This window comes from Carassius carassius, chromosome 36, assembly GCF_963082965.1.
Source record: "Carassius carassius chromosome 36, fCarCar2.1, whole genome shotgun sequence".
NCBI lineage: Eukaryota > Metazoa > Chordata > Actinopteri > Cypriniformes > Cyprinidae > Carassius > Carassius carassius.
Genome location: NC_081790.1, coordinates 8,522,248 through 8,543,809, shown reverse-complemented (window position 1 = coordinate 8,543,809; position 21,562 = coordinate 8,522,248). Strand labels below are relative to the sequence as shown.

The following is a 21,562-nucleotide window of genomic DNA, read 5'->3' as shown; positions in this document are numbered from 1 at the left end:
GATCAAAAATACTGTAAAAAACTGTATCCCTGGCAATAGGGATGGAACGATTACTGGAGAGTTCCATTTACATTCAGCCTGTGTGCATGCCCTGCTGTAAATTTGGACAGTTTGACCAAAAACAAGCTTATGTGGATTCTACACAGTTAAACAATTCAGATAAGGTATCTAGAATTATTTATGGAGCAGATAAAATACATATAATGATTTATTAATCAATTATCATTTTGACATAACTCTTTTCTTTGTTTAACCCTCTCTACAGCATAGTGCTGCCTACAGGCAACAGACATTTTTTTATGCTTAAGTAAGCTTATTTAAAATGACATGAACTGTACATACAATATCTCTCTATATGTGTGTGTAAATGTGTAAATAAGACTTTTGTCAGGTTTTATGATTGAAATGCACATGTTTGCCCGAGAGGCTGCACTAACCACGAGATTGATAATTAGCATGGGTGCATGTGGGGTTCCTTTTACCCCATCCTGCCCAGTCAGTGGACCCTGATGGAGTTGGTTCAAACAACCCTTTGCATCCCTACTCTGCTCTCTTGTGGCTATGAGACATATGCTCCTGGACAGCTGTAGAGTCTGCCCCAATTAGGCCCCCATCAGATGAGCATCTGTTTGCTCCGTTCTTTGGCAGGTGTGGATGTAATATGAAGGATTGAACGAAGAGAAAGAAAACGAGAGAAAGAGAAATGGGGAGGGAAAGTCCTACTTAAAAATCACAAAGCCTTTCACCACCCACTTGTACTGTCTCGACATACACGGCTGAGTCTTCCATCTCTCACTCCTGCTGAAGACAAGCCCTCCACCTCTTTGTGTGTGATCAACTGACCCTACACCATAACACGGTCACTGTCCATCTAATGACCACCTGCACCTGCTCCTCCCATATGGTCATCGGTTATTCTCATCATTACCAGCCATTATTCATAATGGGCCGTTGTAATAAGCCCAAGATTTCAGCCTAAAATTTCCTAATTTACCGTGTTATTTTTGGCTTTCCATCTGCCCAAGACTATCCAGCAAGACTATCCTCTCTTTTTTTCTTTTTCTTTTTTTGGACTGTTTATATATCGGAACTCAGACCCCACATTTTGTTGTAGCCTCATGCTAAATTGCCTTAAATTATTTTATTTTATTTTTATAATCACAGCTTTAGAATGTACAGGTAATTTTCATCAGCGTCATTTTGTCCATTCTTAAAGAAAATGTTTTGCCCCTTCAAAGTGACGAAACACGGAGTAATACTAAAATAAAGAGCTGGATGTATTGTTTCGAAGGTGAGGAAGAACTTGTTATTAAGCGGTAGGCAGAATGTGAATCTGAGTTTAGTAGTTTACAGCACGGTGCTGCCAGAGGGTGTAAATAATTAATGTGATCCTGATAGAACACACACACAGCCTCCTGCTGCGAACGGAACTTCCAAACGCGTCTGTAGACGACAGGTAAAAACTTACACTGTGATTTCAGTTTTATTATTGACTTTTAGTGCTATTTGTTTCAAAAGAAACACCTAATGATGATTTTTCAAAAATCATTATGTAACAGTAAGATTGACATTTTTACATTAAAATGCATTATTTTTAAGATGCAGATCCTTACATCCGTCAAGAATATACATTTTTAATGCTCAGATGATTGAACTCCATAAAAAAGGCAAGCTTTATCATGCAAACGTGTTTCTCTCTCCCTCCAACTCAGTCTGGAGAACTGTAAGCATATTGTTTTTGACATAACAAGAATTTTCTCTTTGAGGGAACAGCGGAAAGAGACATTTCTGCTGTGTACAGTATAATTAACTCTTAATGGAGATTAGACAGAATCCGAACTACTCTGTTTGAGATTGCGGCTATCCTTTAACTTGTTGCACAGCAGCAGAGGCATCCCATTTTCCCATGGATCATGTGTCGAGTGGAATCACAGGAGTGTCTCTGTTTTTATGACAGCAGGCAGATTTCTTTTATTAATTATGCCTTCATTGGCTGTTCACTAATGCAGACTGATTGTTGTGGCCAAAACAAAAGGCTCATTAAGCAGGTGGATTTTGATCAACTTTTTGCAATTTGACCCAAGCCTGTAATTCACTATTGTATTTAATGTTCATGTGCGTGACCACGTTTTTTTGTGTGTATGACAAAATGAGGCAGAAGACCCTGGTCCATTATCGTCCATTTTAGCGAGGCGCCAGTCATTAGCGGTGTCTACTGTTGATTTCCTTTCTGCAAACACAATGCAGGAGAGAGAGAGAGAGAGAGAGAGAGAGAGAGAGCTTTTTACCTTCAGAAGAAGGTTATTTTAAGAAATCTTCAACTTCCTGCCTATATGCTTCACTGACTTTAACAGATTAGTTCAATCAATTCAATCAATCAATTCATTGTTTACTCCCCTCATGTCCTTCAAACCTAGTATGGATTTCTTTTTCTGTATAAATCAAAAGGATAAATTTTGATGAATTATATTGGCTATTCTTTTACATGCAGTTGCAATGTGAACTCAAAGTTCACAAAAGCACAATAATAAATGATAAAAGTAGCTCATTTAACACTTCTGCTTTATTTCAAATCATTTTCAAATCCATATGACCACATAATTGAGTCAGTTTAACTTCAGAACCAGATCAGTTTGATTCACGAAAAAATCATTCAGACCTGTTTTGTGAACTTGATTCACAATTCTTTGAAAAGTTATTTGAACTCAGAAACTGAATTCATTAATTACTCATTCAGACTTCACTGAAAAGATCTGACTGAAACTAATGATTCAGTCTCAGTGATTTATAATTAAGAGTTGTGAAGAATCTAATCGAAAAAGTGGTTTCTGATACAAAGGTGTTGTATCGTTTTGGAAGATTTGAAATATTCATGTCTGTGATGCTTTTATTGTGTGAATTTTTGAAACTTAAAAAGCCACCACAATTTATTGCAAAAACAGCAACCAGTACAAAACAAGAAAGAAACTTCTGTGGGTTTAGAAGGACATAAGGGTGAGCAGTTGATGACAGATTTTCCATTTTTGGGTGAACTATTCCATTAAAGCCATTCTGATCTGATAATCCTTAACACATGTATTTGTTTACTGAACAGAAGGTACTTTAATACCATAACCTTCACCCAAACAAGCTTCTGAAATCCAGGGCCAAACTGTTAACACGCACAGGCTAAATTTCAGTCTTAAAATAGTTTACACTCATTTATTTCAGTCATCTGTGACAGACACCTTCAGCTTGTTGCTCTAGGATGCCATGTACCAGATGTTTCCAGTGCGTAAGGTCTTAATCAGATTGCTTCACATCCATCTGTCATCCTCCGCATCTCCTCCTTTGGAACCCGATCTGCACAAAGTTCATCTGGAAAAATCGCTAGCTTGTGCTAAACAAATCAGCCTACAATCAGATACAGCAGTTGCTAACCAGACACAGGGTAAAACTCATCAGTCACGAGTCTTTCTTTAATGTATGTTGGCTTAAAGGGAGTGCAACCAAAAATAAAATGTCTGACATTTATTACTCACCCTCATGTCCTTCTAAACAGATGAGTTCTTTTAAAAGAATGGTTCACCCAAAAATAAACATGTATTCACCCACAGGCTATCCAAGATGTAGATTTGTTTTTTCATCATGACAGAGTTTGAGAAATTTAGCATTACATCACTTGCTCACCAATCGATCCTCTGCAGTCAATGTGTGGCGTCAGAATGAGAGTCCAAACAGCTGATAATTACATTGCAATAATCAACAAAGGATCCACCCAACTCCAGTCCATCAATTAATATCTTGTGAAGTTAAAAAGCTGTGTTTGTAATAAACAAATATACGTCATAAGGCATTTCAACTTTAAAATATAATAAAAAGTCCTTAAATCATAACTTCCTTTACCTGTTGTCCTCTCACATCAAAATCCACCAACGTGTTTATTTGGAACTGTTTTGGATTTTATTTGTGTGATGCCTTATTTGTGCATATTTCTCTCCTGATTCAGATTTTTCCCTGGAGATTTTGGATAAAGGACTCATATTTTAGCCGTTTTGATCCACAAATGATGGACTGGAGTTGTGTGGACTACATGTGGCTTATTGTTATCTTTTCATTAGCTCTTTAAACTCTCATTCTGACGGCACCCATTCACTGCAGAGGATCCATTGGTGAGCATGTGATGCATTCCTAAATTCCTCCATCTGTTTTGATGAAGAAACAAACTCATCTACTGTACATCTTGGATATATATAGCCTGAGGATGGTGATTACTTTTTAAGCAATTTTTTGAATGAAATTCATATAGAATTAAAATGACATGAGGGTGAGTATAGACAGAATGTTCATTTTTATCTGTACTGTTCCTTTAAAAGACACACAATTTGAGATTATGACTGCATTGTGCTGCTGAAAACTTGAGTGACTTTCCTCATCGAGTGAATCAGGTCCCGGCCTCTTTTGTTTGCATAATCTTAAAAGTGCATTATGCTAATGTAAGAAGCAGGAAACCCACATGAGGGAGCCGAGTCTCCGTTAGTGATACACAGCTCCTTTTGAGTCGTAATCTTAATGAGCAAGTCACCGATTTAATCCTCGGTTTTGCTCAGAGGAGCTTGACTAGCTGTTTTCTGCTTTTACAGACCTGAAGCGTTAGGTTAACTGTCACGCGTTTTCCAATTTTCACAGTTTGTAGAGCACAAAGTCCTTTTCTGTCTGTCTGTAGATCTCTTCCTGTCTGTTTGTCTCTCTCTCTATTCCTCCAAATCCAATGACACTTTCCTAACTCTGGCTGCGTTTTTGTTGCCATCTCTGGGGGCCATTTAACAGGAAGCTGTGAATGTTTTTTATGGCTGGCTGCATCGCACGGATCTTTCTGTGTACTAAAGCGAGATAATGAAAAAGGTGAGTAACGTTTAATGGCGCAGACCCCCCTGTCAATCACCAGCTCATTGTGTTGAGAAATGATAATGTGGGTGGACATCCTGAACTATTCCCAATTTAATCACTGTGATTTACAGGATATGATTACACTGGATGTCTTCATCCTTATGAAACAAGCTGTTTGGTGTTCAAAAGGACAGAAATACCACAAAAGAAAATAGTTTTCAGTTTCAGTTTTTTCATTTAGATTACATGGAGAGCAAATTGCTGAGGTCTTCTCAGATTGTTCTCCTTGCGTGTTTCTTAATGTTGCCTCAAACTGTGCTCATATTTGCCCAGTCAGGAATCTCATCAAATTCTTCAGAAGTTCTTCACCAAAATTTGTGAGATTTGCTAACCACATGGTTTTAATATATATAATGTTAGCCACATGGTAAATAATAAATATATGTGACTCTGGAACACAAAAATAGTCTTACGCCGCTGGGGTATATTGGAAACAATAGCCAAAAATACATTGTATGGGTCAAAGTGATCGATTTTTATTTTATGCCAAAGATCATTTGGATAGTAAGTAAAGTTAAGTAAAATAGAGTTCTGAAATAATTTCTATAGAACATTTATAGAGTACTGTTAAATGTGTTAATCAAAAGTGAAATTTAAAACTATAGCCATCGATAAAATAAAATCATTTGTTATTTATTTCATGATTTAAATAATGTAAAAATTCTAATTTATTATTTATGTAATTAAAATACAATATAAAAATCATATTCATTTTTAAAATGTATTTTTATTTTATATATTTTCACCATTTCTTTTTGTACAACTCTATGGTGGTCTTTGGAAATGCATTTTTTATTTATTTATTTTATTATTTGATATTTACTTTGCATCATTTATGGATTTTTTTTTTTTTTGCACTGTTATGCTCTGAACATTTTCACAAACCTTATGTAGAACCCACTTGGTGTCTGGGTTTCTGTGGACCCCAGTTTAAAAAACCTCTCATCAAGGCAATACTTTCTTCCTCTGCTTTGTTATTATGTAGAAAAAAACTTTTTTCTCTAACATTTCTTCTTTCTTCTGTCTTTTCTCATCAGATTCTCATGGAATGGATCTTTTCGCAGTGGCGGTGCATGAGTTTGGCCACGCCATAGGACTCGCACACACCTCTGCCATTGAGTCCATCATGCGCCCTTACTATCAGGGGCCAGTGGGCGACCCGCTCAAGTACAACCTCCCGTACGAAGACAAGATTCGCGTCTGGCAGCTTTATGGTAAGAACGTCCACCCCTTGGTCACATCTGGCTTCTTTCTTACTTCCTGTACCTCCTTCCTCTCCATCAGTTAGCTGGAAACAGGTACTGTGGCAGACTGTGTGAGCTGAGCTCTTCAATCAAACACGGACACCCTGCTATCACTGTTTGAATCTCAGATGCCTTGGCATTGTTGGAGAATCGAAAAGTGACAAGTAGCGACAACTCGAAGGCACAGTCTCTGCGAGACATACAGACAGATAGATGCTGTAATCTGTCAACAGTAAACACACAAGAATGACACTAAGAATGAGCCTGCTGATAGTGCCGTTACATGCACTGTCTGCGTCGTCTTATTGCCATATTCACTAAAAGAACTAGAATCAGGTTCCACAGATACACCTGCACCATTCTGAGTGCTTGGATATAATAATATATAATATAATATTCGAATACAATGAGTATTATATTCATTATATTCAGACATTTTTATTATTATCCTAATTTATTAAGTTATAACAGTTATTTTAGTATAACTGAAATACTTATATATATATATATATTAAATTAAAATAAAAAAATTTAAAAAATGAATTTTAATTTTAGTATATATATATATATATATATATATATATATATATATATATATATATATATATATATATATTAAAATACAAATAAATATTATATTATATTCAGAAATATTGTTATTATAGACTGGGAAAAAAAGTTTATTGTGGAATGTGGAAAAAAAATTTGGAACCTTAAACCGCATAAACACATTGCATTACACCAAATACACCAAATAATGTTCTTTTTAGCAATGTCATATGACCCTTTAAATGTATAATAACACTGTAACAAGGACCTCTTAAAATAAAGCGTAACTGTGAGTTGTTATGGAAAGAGTGCATTCACGTCACTTGCACATTCTGACTGGCATGTAGAATTGGTTTAGCAGTTCTCTGCATTTCCTCTATCCCTACCCACTCACACTACCTTGTTTTTAGCTGAAGTGCTCATTGTAATTTGCAGTGATTGGCACTGCATGCCCCCTCTGCAGGCTGCCCTTTTTTGTGATCCCAGCAGGTAAATAACGGAACTAAACCAAGGGCACAGAGAGCGGAAGTTATTGGGTTTGTATAGGGGCACTATTGATTTAATTAAATGGCTTAGTTGAGTCAGGCTAGGAGCACAGAGATTAATTGGTCATCACCATGATTTGGACCCTGCTAATCAACATGCAGAATGCAGAACGGTGCTGCAAACACACATGGTGGGAAGCAAAGAGTTAGAGAGAGTTATAGATAGAGATGGAAGGATCAAGATAGGCTCAAATACAAGCAAATACTGCCAGGAGCTCTGGAACTTAGAGTAGAAGGTGAACCCGGGCCAAGTATTTAATATATGTTCTGCAGTTTAATTAGCGTGCACATATCCAGAGTTAAATACCACTGCTTTTTGTCCAATTAATTAACCCTTATGTTCTGCTGAGTTGACTGTCTTTATATTAATAATAGTATTTCGTAGTGGACTTAATATTCCATTAAAAAATCTTTTAATGTTCATTTGCTTCTCAGATGGTCCTCCTGGAAAAAAGATTCCAACAATCTCAGGTGTCTTCTTGTGTGTTTCATCTCAATAATGCCTGAAGTTGTGCTATGTCATTTCAATATGAACTAAATGGTCTCCAAAGACCAGTTTATCTCAGTCATGATAACCACACCGATTTTGTAGCTCAGTTCTCTAGTTGTTTGTCAGCAGTTGATATACGATAAGAGTCTCATCTGTGTCTCCTTTTTTAGGAGAAATATCTGATACCAAATTAATAATTAAAACATATCTGAGAACTAAAAACAATCAAAAGTCTCATAAATCTATTAATGTTATATAATGGACCTGGGCTAACATGGACTAACAATGAACAGTTGTATGTTTATCAACTAACGTTAACAAAGATTAATACATACTGTAACAGTGTATTTTTCATTGTTAGTTAATGCATTAAATATAGTAAATAAATGGAACCTTGTTGTAAAGGGTTACAAATTTATCGTGTTTAATAATTTTTCTTACCTTGGGTCATTTAATGGGACCCCAAACATGAATCGCATACTGTAAGATTTTTGATGATGAATGTTGTATGTGTGTTTTTAAGACAGAAATTTGTTTTATAATAAGTTATCATATGATTATAAAACCTGTCAAGTATCAACCACACACAAAATAAGAATATTTAATGTTTTCGGGCTATTAAAAGTTTAGAAAATAATATTTGAATTGGAACAAAGAAGGAATGAACTTGTACATTTTGTTGAGTGTCAAACTTTATCCTCATTAGCTTATTTGTACTTGCACAGTATTACTCATACATTCTCTTTATGTGGCAATGGTAGTTTTGCAAAACTAATTTTATGAGACTGGCTGTTATCTCTACTTTTAAGTTATTATTGTTAGTGTAATAAGGTTTGTCAAAAAGTAAAGCACACCCTTAGCGTGTGTTCCTCTCAGAAATGTGCTGTTTTTCTGCCTTTGTGCAAGTTGAACTCGCATTGTGTTTTGTCAGGTGTTCGAGAGTCTGTATCGCACACAATGAAGCCAGATGACCCCTCTCAAACCGCCGAACCTCCCGTCCTGCTTGACCTCCCCGAAAACAGATCTATGATACCGTGAGTCAACAAGCGTGTGTCCACAAATCCACACTCCTCTGAATATTTTGAATTGTAGAGGTAGCAGTCCATCATTTAGAAGGAAAGTATGTATGGACTTCATAATGCACCTGCAACTGCACTCAACCTTCCTGAAGCAAATGCCAGAATGACACAAATTACAGACTCAATTTCTGACCCCAAGTAAGCAAGCATTTAGCTGCTCTGAGAGCAGCGTGCACCTCTCTGTTTCCTCTCCCTCCATCCTCATGGCAGACATGTGAGACAGGTAGATTTAGTTTGACAAAGGTCAGTAATATATTCCTCTCAGAGTGCTCAGCTAATAAGCTGTGAATGAAATCTTTGTTAATAAAGTGTCAAGCGAGTTCCAGCTCACAAAAGCAGCTCTGTCACCATAATTGCTCCATCATTAACAACCCAGCCACGTCAAGGTGCTAAGTCAGTCATTAGCCGAGGGGATAACGCATTCAGAGGTTCTGTTGCAAGCTGGTGATAACATCTTCATTGATTTGCCCAATCTTAAACCAAGCACATAGTAAAGACATTCAAGTCTGGTTGCACATAGCCATAGTTAGACAAAAATAATAATGTACTCTACAGGTTTACAGTAAAAGTGCCAATGCTTTCAAATTAAAATCAGCGGCTTCTGCTGATTTTAAACTTGATATTTAAATGGTGGCATAAGAAAGTAGTGCTTATTTTAGAAAACCTGACAAATGTCTTGAGATAAATACATTTACTGTTTTAGCTTACACTATAGATTTTTTTTTAATATTTTATTTCATATTTATTTTTTTATATATTTTATATAATTTTATTTTATTTTTTATTACATTTACTTTCTATTTTTAAATATGTTTTAGCATGTTATTTTTATTTTTTGATTTATTAAAAAAAAATCAAAACTTTATTTAATACATTTTATTTATTTATTATATCTTTTTAATTGTTATATTTATGTTATATTTTATTTAGTAATTGTTTAGCATTTTATTTTTGTTATGTTTTAGCATGTTATTTTTATTTTTTTATTTATTAAAAAAAATCAAAACTTTATTTAATACATTTTATTTATTTATTATATCTTTTTAATTGTTATATTTATGTTATATTTTATTTAGTAATTGTTTAGCATTTTATTTTATTTTTCGTTTTATTTTAGTAATTTATTAGCAATTTGTTTTGTCATGTTTTTTTGTTTGTTTGTTTGTTTGTTTCCTTTTGTTTTTGACTGAATGCAACTTTTCCCCTTTCCAGACAGAAGTTGTAGTCAAGACATCTACCAGTAGGGCCTAACTAGACCATGTAAACCAGCTAAACCATGACTCCTCTGGTATTTTTGAAATAACTGATTCTGGATCATGTAATTATTTAAAATTATGCAGCAGTGAACTTATTCTGCATTGCTCTGAGACAGCATGACCACCTCAAGGTGTGCATAAATTCCTTCCATAATTATTGATTTACTTATGTAGAAACAAACACTTCAACTAGTGAACGTCTTATGCTCTACCTTCACATGTCTTGCAAAGCCATTTATTTAAAACTTATCCATTTTTTCCTTACAGATCTGCCCCTGATGCCCCTGACAGATGCACTAGCCACTTTGATGCTGTTGCCCAGATTCGAGGGGAGGCCTTCTTTTTCAAAGGTAAGAACACCCTGAAGTCTTGTGAAATCAGTAGCTATTAGAAACAGACCATGTATAAAGAATACACCCTTTTGTGAGTATAAACTACAAAATATCAATAAAAACATTATCTTAATTGGTATTTTGTGTCTTGTTTTCCAATATCTTAAAATTAATAAAAAAAGCATAACTTCATGATATATTATGACTAAAATTTATATTATTGTTTATTATAAATATATATAAGATATATGTATATATAAGATATTAATGTACCTAAATATACATAAATATGAAATTTAGTTTTTTTTTTTTTGCATTAATTTTCTTATCCCATTAGAATTAGAGAAGATAAAGTTAAAACATGAAAGAAACAATTTTCTTTTTTATTTTTATGATTTATTTATTTATTTTTAATCTTTTGCATTATAATACTCAGTTTTGTGGACACAATAAAACTTTTTTTTCTCATGATGCAAAAACCTTGAACTTGCACTGCTGTGAAATTGTTTTGTTTTCCTGTTTAGTCATGAATGCACTGTCTCCAGACTACAGCTGTCTGCATTTTGATATATTTTCATTTGTGCACTGTATTTGCTTGGCTGGTTCTGCCAGCTGGGCACCCTCCTACCCACTGCCCCCGGCCACGCACACATTCCATGCTTTATTAACCAATGTCCCTTATACATATAATATGATAGCACATACAGTAATTACACCATAAACTTACATAAACACACCAATAACCACACATTCTTACTGTCAAACCTCTCATCAGGGAAGTATTTTTGGCGTCTGACACGTGAGAAGCACCTGGTGTCGTTGAGGCCAGCTCAGATCCATCGCTTCTGGAGAGGTTTGCCTGCCAACCTAGACAGCGTGGATGCTGTATACGAGAGACCTGGAGACCATAAGATTGTGTTCTTTAAAGGTAAATGCTTGGATTTAATCTTTTATGAAGTTAACATTAATTATAACCCTTCGATATAACGTTTCCTTTAATTATTACTTGTACATCTTGACTGGTTTGTCAGAATTCCTCACCTTAAGTATTGCATTTTGGCACATGACTCATTCTGAACTGGATGAGTGCAGCACCTTAGCGTTGTGGTGTCGTGTTTTGTGCAACACATTTAGAAAATGTCCATATTACACTGTGTTTGTCGCTTTTAGCAGTCAGTAATCTGTGGTAATTCTATAGTTAAAGAGATCATGAACATCTATCAAAGACTCTTTAAAATGATTTCAAAAAGACCCTGATAATGTAGTTAATTCCAGACATTAAAAACAAAATGCTCCCTGGAGCGTAGACACTCACTCGCAAAAAAAAAAATTCTTGAAATGATTGGTATTTAACAGTCTGTAAATGTCATTTCTAATAAGAGTTGGAATATAAAGCAAACAATGTCCTTCAAAGATATAATGCGAGAGTGTTTTGAAGTCATTCCTCAAATCCAATTTCAGCTCAAAAGCACAGAGGTAAAAAGAACACATGTTGTATATTTAGAGCATTTAAATGTATTTCACAGCAGGTCTGTGTTTTCTGATCTGGTTTGCTGCTAATGAAGCCTACAATTTTCCCACCTCACAATAAGTTGTTCTCAATTCCCTAGGTGGGAAATATTGGGTGTTCAAGGACAATAATGTTGAAGAGGGCTACCCACGCTCTATCACAGACTTCGGACTGCCTGCGGAGGGAGTGGATGCTGTATTTGTTTGGCTGCACAATGAGAAGACCTACTTCTTTAAGGACAGCCGTTACTGGCGCTATGATGACCATCTGCGGCAAATGGACCTCGGCTACCCAAAAGACACGGCGCTGTGGAAAGGGATCCCATCTCAACTAGATGACGCCATGCGGTGGTCTGACAGTAAGTACTGTGAATCTTTCATTTTAAGCAGTTCTCCTGGATGCTATCTTTTAGAGCCACAAAAAATGAATCGCTTTCCTTCAAGCATGAAAAGACATGAACATGAATTTCTGTGCTTGTCTAGGCTGGTTCATACCGGTTCGCTGTTAAACTAGGTGGAAAACAGCACAGCCATGCAAAATGTATTAGACAAAAAATATCTTTTTGTCATCAGTTGCTCACCCTCATCTCATTCCAAACCTGTATAAGTTTCTTTCTTAAGTTGAACATAAAATAAGTTATTTTGAAGAATGCTGGTAAACAAAGAGTTGGTCCCCACTGACTTACACAGTATTTATTTTCCAACTATGGAAATCAGTGGGGACCAACAACTGTTTTGTGTTCAACATAAGAAAGAAACTTAGACAGGTTTGGAACGACATGAGGGTGAGTAAATAATGACAACATTTTCATTTTCGGGTGAACTATTCCTTTAAGACTGTTGATATGCTCTCAGAAGTTGACAAAATCAGCTTCTAGAAAATGTGGTCAACTGTAGTACCTTTTTGAAAATCTCATTTTGTACACATAGATGTCCATTAAAAAAAATGGTCTCTGAAATGAGAACATCCCACCACCTAAATAATTAATACTGTGTGCAAATAAATACCATAAAAATAGCAATATCATGTAGCAAATCGTGTTTTTTCCAGGCCATAACATACAAAAAAAGCTGTTAGCACCTCAGCATCTGTTATTTTAGTATTATTTGTACTATTATTTATAGTATATATGCTATTATTTTTTAGTATTTATTAATACTCTGAATATTTTTATTTTTCAATTTTCAGTTTTGTTATATGCTTTAATCTTTTTGTGTTTTGAAATGTTTTTTTATTTAGTTATTATTATATTTTCATTTCCATTTTATTTTTAGTCATTTTTGCCTTTTATATAGTATGTATATTTTAATTATATTTCCATTATTGAAAGTGTTTATATAATTAACTTATTAGTAAATAATAGCAACACTGTTCAGCGTGCTCACAGCTTCCAGTTTCAACTGAAAACACAGGAAAATAGGCTTATCAAGAAAATAAAAATCCTTAAATTACCTACAAAATTAAAATGTGTGCGCTCATATTATCTTCCATCATGTAAGGTACATATCCAGTAATATCTCAGAAATGACTCCTTAATGCTTTATACATCATATAAAGGAATGGTTCGCAGTTTTATGACCCTGATTTGCCTTGGAAGATATGATTTTATTTGGGTGGAGAGGATGTTAGCCAGGCAGGTGTTTTGATTGTGTGGTTGTCATAGCAGCAGTTTTGAGCTCTATGTGAGCTGAATGGAGAAAGGAGCATAATGTCCTGTCATGCCTAATGCACGGCATTGTGCTTAATGCACAGCAAGCTCCTCGTGGTGTCCTCAAGGATGAAGAACGGGCAATTGAAATTCTGTGATGGATCAAATCAAGCCTGTGGTAAATAAAAGCAAAGCACATAGCTAAGCACTTTCATGTAAATACACATACAGCTTCTTTTATTTCCCTTTTCCCATGTTGTCTATTACACTAATACTGTCAAAATTGAGTTGAAGCATGTAATAATTCAAAATGGTAATCCATGTATTAAATTTGACCAACCCATTGTCAGCATAATCAAATTATACAAAATGACTGACAGGTAGAAAGTCTATTAATGATGGAGAAAAAAAATGCAGGCCACACTCTCCTTGCTTTTCACAGAGCTTAGGAGCGGCTCGTACTATTTCTCAGAATATATATTTCAGAGATATCTATTAGAACATTTTATGATTGTTATTCCATCGCATCCAGCACCTGTAATCAACATAGAAGAATTTTTAACATGTTTTAAATGTCTCGTGCCCAATTTTTTTTTACAAATGGCAAGGGACCATTTAGACACATTTACATTTTGTTTGCCCCTGTTTTATCCACCCTGAGAAATCCTCTTTGCAGCTATTTCACGCACAAGCATAGTTTTAGGCTCCACTTGACGTGCTAGATCTGTTTTCCCTGTGTTACCTCTGTAGGCTGAGTGAGGGGCAGAGAAGGTGTCTCATCAGGTGTTGTTCTCGGAGGCCAACCCCACAGGAAGAGCTCTGAACGAGGAGTGAGAGCAGGCCACACTCTAAAGTGACAGTCCCTGGCCTCAATGGGAGGGAAGAAGTATCAGCTTGAGGAGGTGCTGGCAACAGTATCCTGTTCAGATAGACAGCACTGAGGGCCAATTTCACCTGCAGAGCGAGACAGAGAGAGATAGTAAAGCTCTTGTTTAGATGGGACAGATGCAATGACTAGGCTTTCATCAAGTGGCAAAATGTGTTGGTGATTCTAGACTCTATCTAGAGGGCTATTGTCTTGTGTCTCATCCTCCCTAACACATGATTTATTCAGCTGCCATAGAGTGTTAAAGAAATAGATTAAAAAATATATAATTTTTGTCATCATTTACTCACCCTCAAGTCGTTTCAAACCCATAGGACTTTCTTTCTTCTGTAGAGCACAAAAGGAGATATTAAGCAAAATGTCTGTGCTGCTCTTTCCCATATAGTTAAATTAGGTGGGGACCAAAAACGGTATATAATCTGTGTCATTTTCTAAAGTTGTTTGATAGCTTTATGTGAGAAAAAAACAAAAGTATTTAACTATGTGAAAGATTAACATTGTTATTCTATTTTTTTATTTATATAACCACTTGTGTATAAATGTACGTGAGTTAAAAACAGTTCAGAGGTTGTCAGTCATTGCGTTTAAAATATTTATTGAATATTTATAATAATTTAATAATATAACACACATTTGAATGGTTCTCTGATGTTGCTTTTATTTGCAGGTAAAAAAAAAAATATTTATATATATATATATATATATTAAAACATTTCTTATATATCTTTTAATTTGATTGTTTTAATTTTTTTATTATTTTTAATTTAAAAATTTTATGATTTCATTAAAGATTAGCTTTTCATCAACTCATGAACCCCCTGCAGTTCCCTCGGTTAATTTTGTGTTTATGGTTTTTTCCAATTACATTTTTTTTTTCTGTTTATATTTTTTTGACAGTCAATCAATTCTCAGACAACTAGGACAGTCTAAAAAACAGACCACCAGTGTCCACAGAAGCACTGCTCAAAGCACAACATATTCTCCAATATTTCTGAGCCCCAAGGCTCATATTCTAGTATCACCCCAGGTGGTCTCAAAACAGGAAATAGAGTTGACAAAAGCCACAGGGGCAAAAGTGAAACCATCATGATGTGTATGCCAGATGAAAGCAGGTCTGAAAAATCCATTCAATGCATCAACCTGTATTTTATTTCCTTATATTTTCTACTTTTTCTTCTCAGGAGCGTCATATTTCTTCAAGGGAAAGGAGTACTGGCGTGTGGCGGGCAGCGATATGGAGGTTGAAGCGGGTTATCCGCGTCCCATCGGCAAGGACTGGCTGGTGTGCACAGAAATGCAGTCAGACTCCCCGGAGATGCAGAACAACTCGAACACAAGGCTACATGGGCAGCACCACGCAGACCATGCAGAAAATGGCTACGAGGTTTGTTCCTGTACTTCGGACTCAGCCTCCCCGTTGGGGACACAAATGACCCTCTCACCCGTCTGGGTGTTAGCGCAGTTCTGGACGCTTACACTCGCTCTCTCCTCTGCTCTTCTCTGATAAGGGCAGAGCCACAGGCCTGTACTCAAAAAGAACATACAGCAGCCTGTGGGTAAAGAGAGCTTTGAGAGGCTCTGGAAAAGCCTTTCACCAGCGCTGGACTGATGGACAGGCCTCAGCACTTCAATCAAGAAAGGATCACTTTTTTTTTTTTTTTTTTTTGGGTTTTCTAGAAACTGGAAATTTGATTACTATTACTTTTTATTATTATTATTATTATTATTATTATTATTATTAGGGGTGCTTGCTATTGCTTACCTGAACAAAGATTGAAAAATGTAAAATTGCCTAAGATTGACCATCGGGCTATTCAAGATGTAAATGAGTTTGTTTCTTTATCAAAACAGATTTGAAGAAATTTAGCATTGCATCACTTGTTCATCATTGGATCCTCTGCAGTGAATGGGTGCCGTCATAATGAGAGTCCAAAAAGCTGATAAAAACATGATGATAATGCACAATTAATCCAAACTATTCCAGTCGAATCATGTGAGGTGAAAATCTGCATGTTTGTAAGAAACAAAAACATTAATTGATGAACTTGAGTTGTGAGGAATGCAGATTGTTGTGATGTGTTTGTCAGCTGTTTGGTCTCTCATTCTGACGGCACCCATTCACAGCAGAGGATCCATTGGTGAGCAAGTGATGTAATGTTACAGTTCTCCAAATCTTTTCTGATGAAGAAACAAGCTCATTTACATCTTGGATGGCCTGAGAGTGAGTAAATTTTTAGTGAATATTCATTTATGTGTGAGCTTTTCCTTAAATCCGAAATATTAAACTGTGCATAATTTATCTCACACCGTTTGTGCTACAGACATGAATGATATCTCAAATCATGTTGCTCATTGAGGTGTGCTGTTAATTTATCAGACCTACGACTTCACCTGACAGACAATAAAACAACCGAAAAAAATCCTGCAGGAGAGTTATGAGCCATATTTAGGATCCAGAATATCACATAGACTTGTCTTAGAATACATCCATAAGTAACCCTTGCAATGCATAGCAGCATTCTAGAAATAAATCTAAATATCCATCGTGCCAGAGTGTTTTGCACAAGCAAGCATCGCTAATATTTTATTATAAAAGCAAACATGTATTATTAATATTCAAAATGTCAGAACATTCATTATCAGGTTCATTCAATTATTTTTTTTCAGAATATATTACAGTAGATATTACAGTAACCAGCTAATCTGAGGCGCATCCAGAGCCAGTAATAGTAACGATCATGATGATAATGATCATAATGATAGTAGGGATATTGCTGATATAGGGAAGGCAGCAGAAGTCTCACAAATAGGGCTTCCGGCTGGATGCAGTTCATAGGCATCATGGGATACCATGAGTCACAACCTGATAACCTTCCCTTGCTCCAAGTGCTTTAAAAATGCTGTCACTCATCTTTATTGGCACCTTTTTCGGCTCGTTTCTTACTAAAAGCATAATCCTTTACTGATCCTACGGGTTCCATATTGAAACCCTCTCCTCCTCATCCTCTCTGATCGACCGATTCCCAGTGTCTTAGCATCTTTTACTTATTAGTCTGCCTTGTTCTAAGCAATTATATTTACTTTCATCTTCAGTACTGACTGTTTTAGTAATAACCACCACAAAATCATCACTCTAAAGCAATGATAGTTACTTATAATTGTAATCAACTGTTTTTTTATTTATTTTTAATAAACACCACTATTGTTTAGTTTATCAAGGTCATGCATGAAGCTGGATTCACAATGCCTGGACCTCCACAGCTAGAAACATTTGGTTTAAATTTAAAAATATATTTTTTTTTTGTCTTGTTACAGTCTTTCTAACAGTTATGAGAAATAATTCAACAGACTGGGAGGATGTTTGACAAATATCCTGGGCTGCTGAGAGTGCACTCTGATTACATATGTAAAGAAATGCTTATATACTATATATAAATACATATACATATATATTTAAGGTAAAAACTTCTATGGCGGTTGCAAAAACATTGTACATTCTGAGCTGTCTTTTATAAGGTGAAATATTTTTGTAAAAAATAAAGAAGAATGAGCAAACTTGCGTGATGAGTGCTGTAATTTCATGTCACACAGAGACTAAAAGCGAGCCCCACGCTGCGTTTTCTCCACAGACATGACAGCTGCTGTCACGCGGTTCCCGCCGCTGGTTTTTGTGCACCACATTCACCTAACGTTAGAGATGCCAAAATAGCATCACGCCACCGATCAGAATTGTATTAGCACCCAGAGCTCTGTTGGCATGATTTTCTTGTTTGTTTATGTGCAGACATCCTACATGTGTTCTGCTGTAACTTTGTTATTTTGTTTCTGTCTTACTGTATAGCAAAGACAACCAAATACATTTCACAATGGCTTTTGAAACTAACCATCCCCTTGGCAAAGAGCCCACTTTGTGCCATGTAGGTCTATGGGAGAAAAAGCAAAAAACCTTAGAGATTGTTTGCGTGTGTGGGTGCTGAATTAAAAGGCGCTGAGAACAAAACCAGTGACTTCGAATGATGTGTCAGTTACCTTCTGGTGGTGATAACCAAAATACTTTGAGCGGTAAAATGTTTCATCAAAGGTTACAGTGCTTTTAATTACCCAGCTGCCTTGAGACCATCAGCGCCCGTAGGTAAGCAGACTGGTCATGTTTCTGAGACTGAAACTACATTTATTCAGCCCAGGGACCTTGTGCAGAGATCCTGTGAAGTACCGACTGAAATTTCAATATTGGATGGTTTGGCTTTACCGCTTTCTTGAAGGTAAAAACACGGTAAGGCTGATTCTACACACGTGCTTGAGTGGAATCAAGTGGGCATATGTAGTTAGTCCCATAGCAAGCAAATCCATATGGTTTAGCTAGTTTATTATGTCAACCATGGTTGGACAAAATAAAAAATTAGAAGAAAAGGGCTCCTTTTCAGTTTGTGACCGTTAATTGGAATTAAATCTATATATCCTCTCATCCATCCAATAAGGTGTTTTCCACAAAAGTTAAAGGTACAGAATGTAGGACCTGCCACTAGAGAGCGCACTACCAAAACAATAACAATCCCGTGGTTTGATGACGCTAGGAAGGAGCGTGGAATGATGGGATTTGTTGTCTTCTAACACAATAATTGGGCATACATAGTAAACGCGAGTTTCACAATTTGCGCGAGTAGATGACATACAAAGTCAATGTAAAGACGCGATCAGACTATGGATCAGACGTGTCCTCACGCGGGTCTAGAGACTCGATGCCCCGCGTTTGGTGTGTATGCCCCATAATACTAATCTTGTTGATCATTATAATTGCATACGTTTTCTGTAAAGATACGAATCAAAACAACTCACCTGTTGAGTAAAACACAAGCGAGATCGGCATCTCTTTCTAGTTGAAGTTTGTCGCGAAGTTCTCTCAATCTAGAAAATGCAACACCGATATTGATCCTCGCTCTTTCTCTCCTCTTGTCCCAAACTCTTCTTGGGTTGTTTGGTTGGCCCGTACGCATACGTTTACGGGATCTGTCCTTGTCGACAGAACCAGCGGCAGACTGTAAACAGTAATTATGTTCCATAAATAAGTAACACAATCCACCATAAAACGTGCAAGAAGAAATAAATAAGGACCTGCTTGAAGCAAGCTAGTGGTTTGCTGGACGATAGACACTAATTCCGCACAGTGTTGCCAGATTGGAAATGCCCAAGTATCGTACCAGAAGTTCAAAATTATCGTATTTGGAAGAAAATTATCGTACACGAGTCAAAAGAGTTATTTATCTATTCTAAACCAACAACATTTCGACACGACCTGCAAATTACCACAATAGATAAGGCGTATTGTTGGACGGAAGCAGTGAGACAAAATACTATCCCATTATTTTCAGTGACTGTCTCGGGCGTGGCGCATATTAAAACATATTTAAATGATTTTAACACTTGCTTTGTCGCATCCAGTTAAGAAGGAATTTAGCTGTTTCTGCGTGGTGCAGTTAACTCCACATCTGAGCCGCTGTCATCGGAATCCTGCGTGTTGCCAGATGTTGAAGGGGTTCTTTCTGTCATGGACCGCAACTAGTGCTCGTTGGCTTTAAAGCAGGGCACCCTCCAGCATTCTTAACACACTCTGAGGTGCACACGAATGCATTTAGAGTGTCTGTAATGAGCCGATTTCGTGTATGAGTAAAGAAGCCCTATGACTGCAACTACCACCATTTAAATTTTCATAAAATTCTGAAATTATCGTACATTACGGGATTTTTTTCATTATTGATCGTACATCGTACAGAGGTGAAAATTATCGTACAAATACGATAATTATCGTACGTCTGGCAACACTGATTCCGCATTTGTCCTCACTGTCATGTGGTCTCTACGTCAGTTAAGGCGGTAACAAAGGGTAACTAACGTCATTGACAGGCAACTGCACTGCCCCGTGTCACTGTTTAGAATGGTACATTAGAGAAAAACATTAGAGATATTGTTAGTAATCAGCTGGACAAAATATATAACATAGCCTAGTGGTTTATGGATATTTTACTGCAAATATCTTACAAATTGTACCTTTAATGTAGCCTATAAAGTATGATAAAATAACTATCTAAATATCTATTTTGAATTATTATTTCCATTTCAATTCATTTGAATTCTGCTTGAGTTCAATTTAAATTGCATTTCTAATTCAGTTCTGAATGACCTGCAATGATGTTGAAGTTTGTCTTATCATCTTTTTACAAATTAAAATATAAATCTCTCTGCCAAAGCAGCACCAGCCCCCTCTTAACTCATTCCTCCAGTGGTTGTAAGCATAGACTCCGGGTGTTTTGAACACATTGTATGACAATTACGAGCAGAAAGAGTGTTGCTCGTTCCTCACTGGTGCTGTAGGGTTTTGGACTGAGCCACAGCAGGGGAATTCACCAGATGGTTTAGGCAGAAACCAATCCATTCCCTTTTGGGGCCGTTGCAATTCACGAAGCCACTGTATATGGCAAGCCAAGTGCACACAAAACTCGAGGTCTGTGTTGGTATTGATAGTAGTGATAGACAGTTTCACCAGGCGGTCATGAAGAGTCATCCGCCTGCAGGTCTCTCTGTCCCCAACTGACAGTTTCTGATAACCTTTTTGCTCGTATGAGGAGTAGTTCAGCTCAGTGGCTGTGTGAGTGATGGTTTGTTTGCCGTGAGTTAAGCTTCTCTGCAGTTCCATTTGATAAGCTGACAGGTGACTCATGTGAACACTATAGATTTACCGCTCAGCGGTCTTTAAAGTTGGAGCAGCAGCACTTTGATCTCCACCATACATCTGTGACATTACTTTCCTACAGCTCTGCCTGCTGGCCTCATTGACACAGGAGTGCTCTGGCATCTATAACATTGATTTCCATCTTGTTCAGGTGAAGTCTTTTTGATGTGACTGATCATGAAAGACCGTTGAGTACAAAAATTTGACCGGACTGGGTCTCTAAACATGAACAAACAGGGCTGTTGTTGAGATCAGGAGCAACAAGAATAAAAGGAACCGGCATACAAGCAATTTTATGGATTTCACCATCATGACGTACTGCCAGCACTTGCCTTTCCACTCCATGAAGGGAAAAGCCAAGCATATC

The 21,562-nt window shown here is 36.5% G+C and overlaps 1 protein-coding gene across 1 annotated transcript in view; it reads left to right on the top strand.

Moving 5' to 3' along the window:
- Positions 1-17,790, top strand: part of LOC132117075 (matrix metalloproteinase-17-like) — a 67,012-nt gene extending 49,222 nt beyond the window's left edge. The window contains exons 5-10 of the mRNA XM_059526122.1: positions 5,967-6,143; positions 8,689-8,791; positions 10,360-10,442; positions 11,200-11,352; positions 12,035-12,292; positions 15,650-17,790. Of these exons, the coding sequence (XP_059382105.1) occupies positions 5,967-6,143; positions 8,689-8,791; positions 10,360-10,442; positions 11,200-11,352; positions 12,035-12,292; positions 15,650-15,972 (1,097 nt within the window). The 3' untranslated portion in view covers positions 15,973-17,790. The remainder of the gene's footprint in view (positions 1-5,966; positions 6,144-8,688; positions 8,792-10,359; positions 10,443-11,199; positions 11,353-12,034; positions 12,293-15,649) is intronic.
- The last annotated feature ends 3,772 nt before the right edge of the window (positions 17,791-21,562 follow it).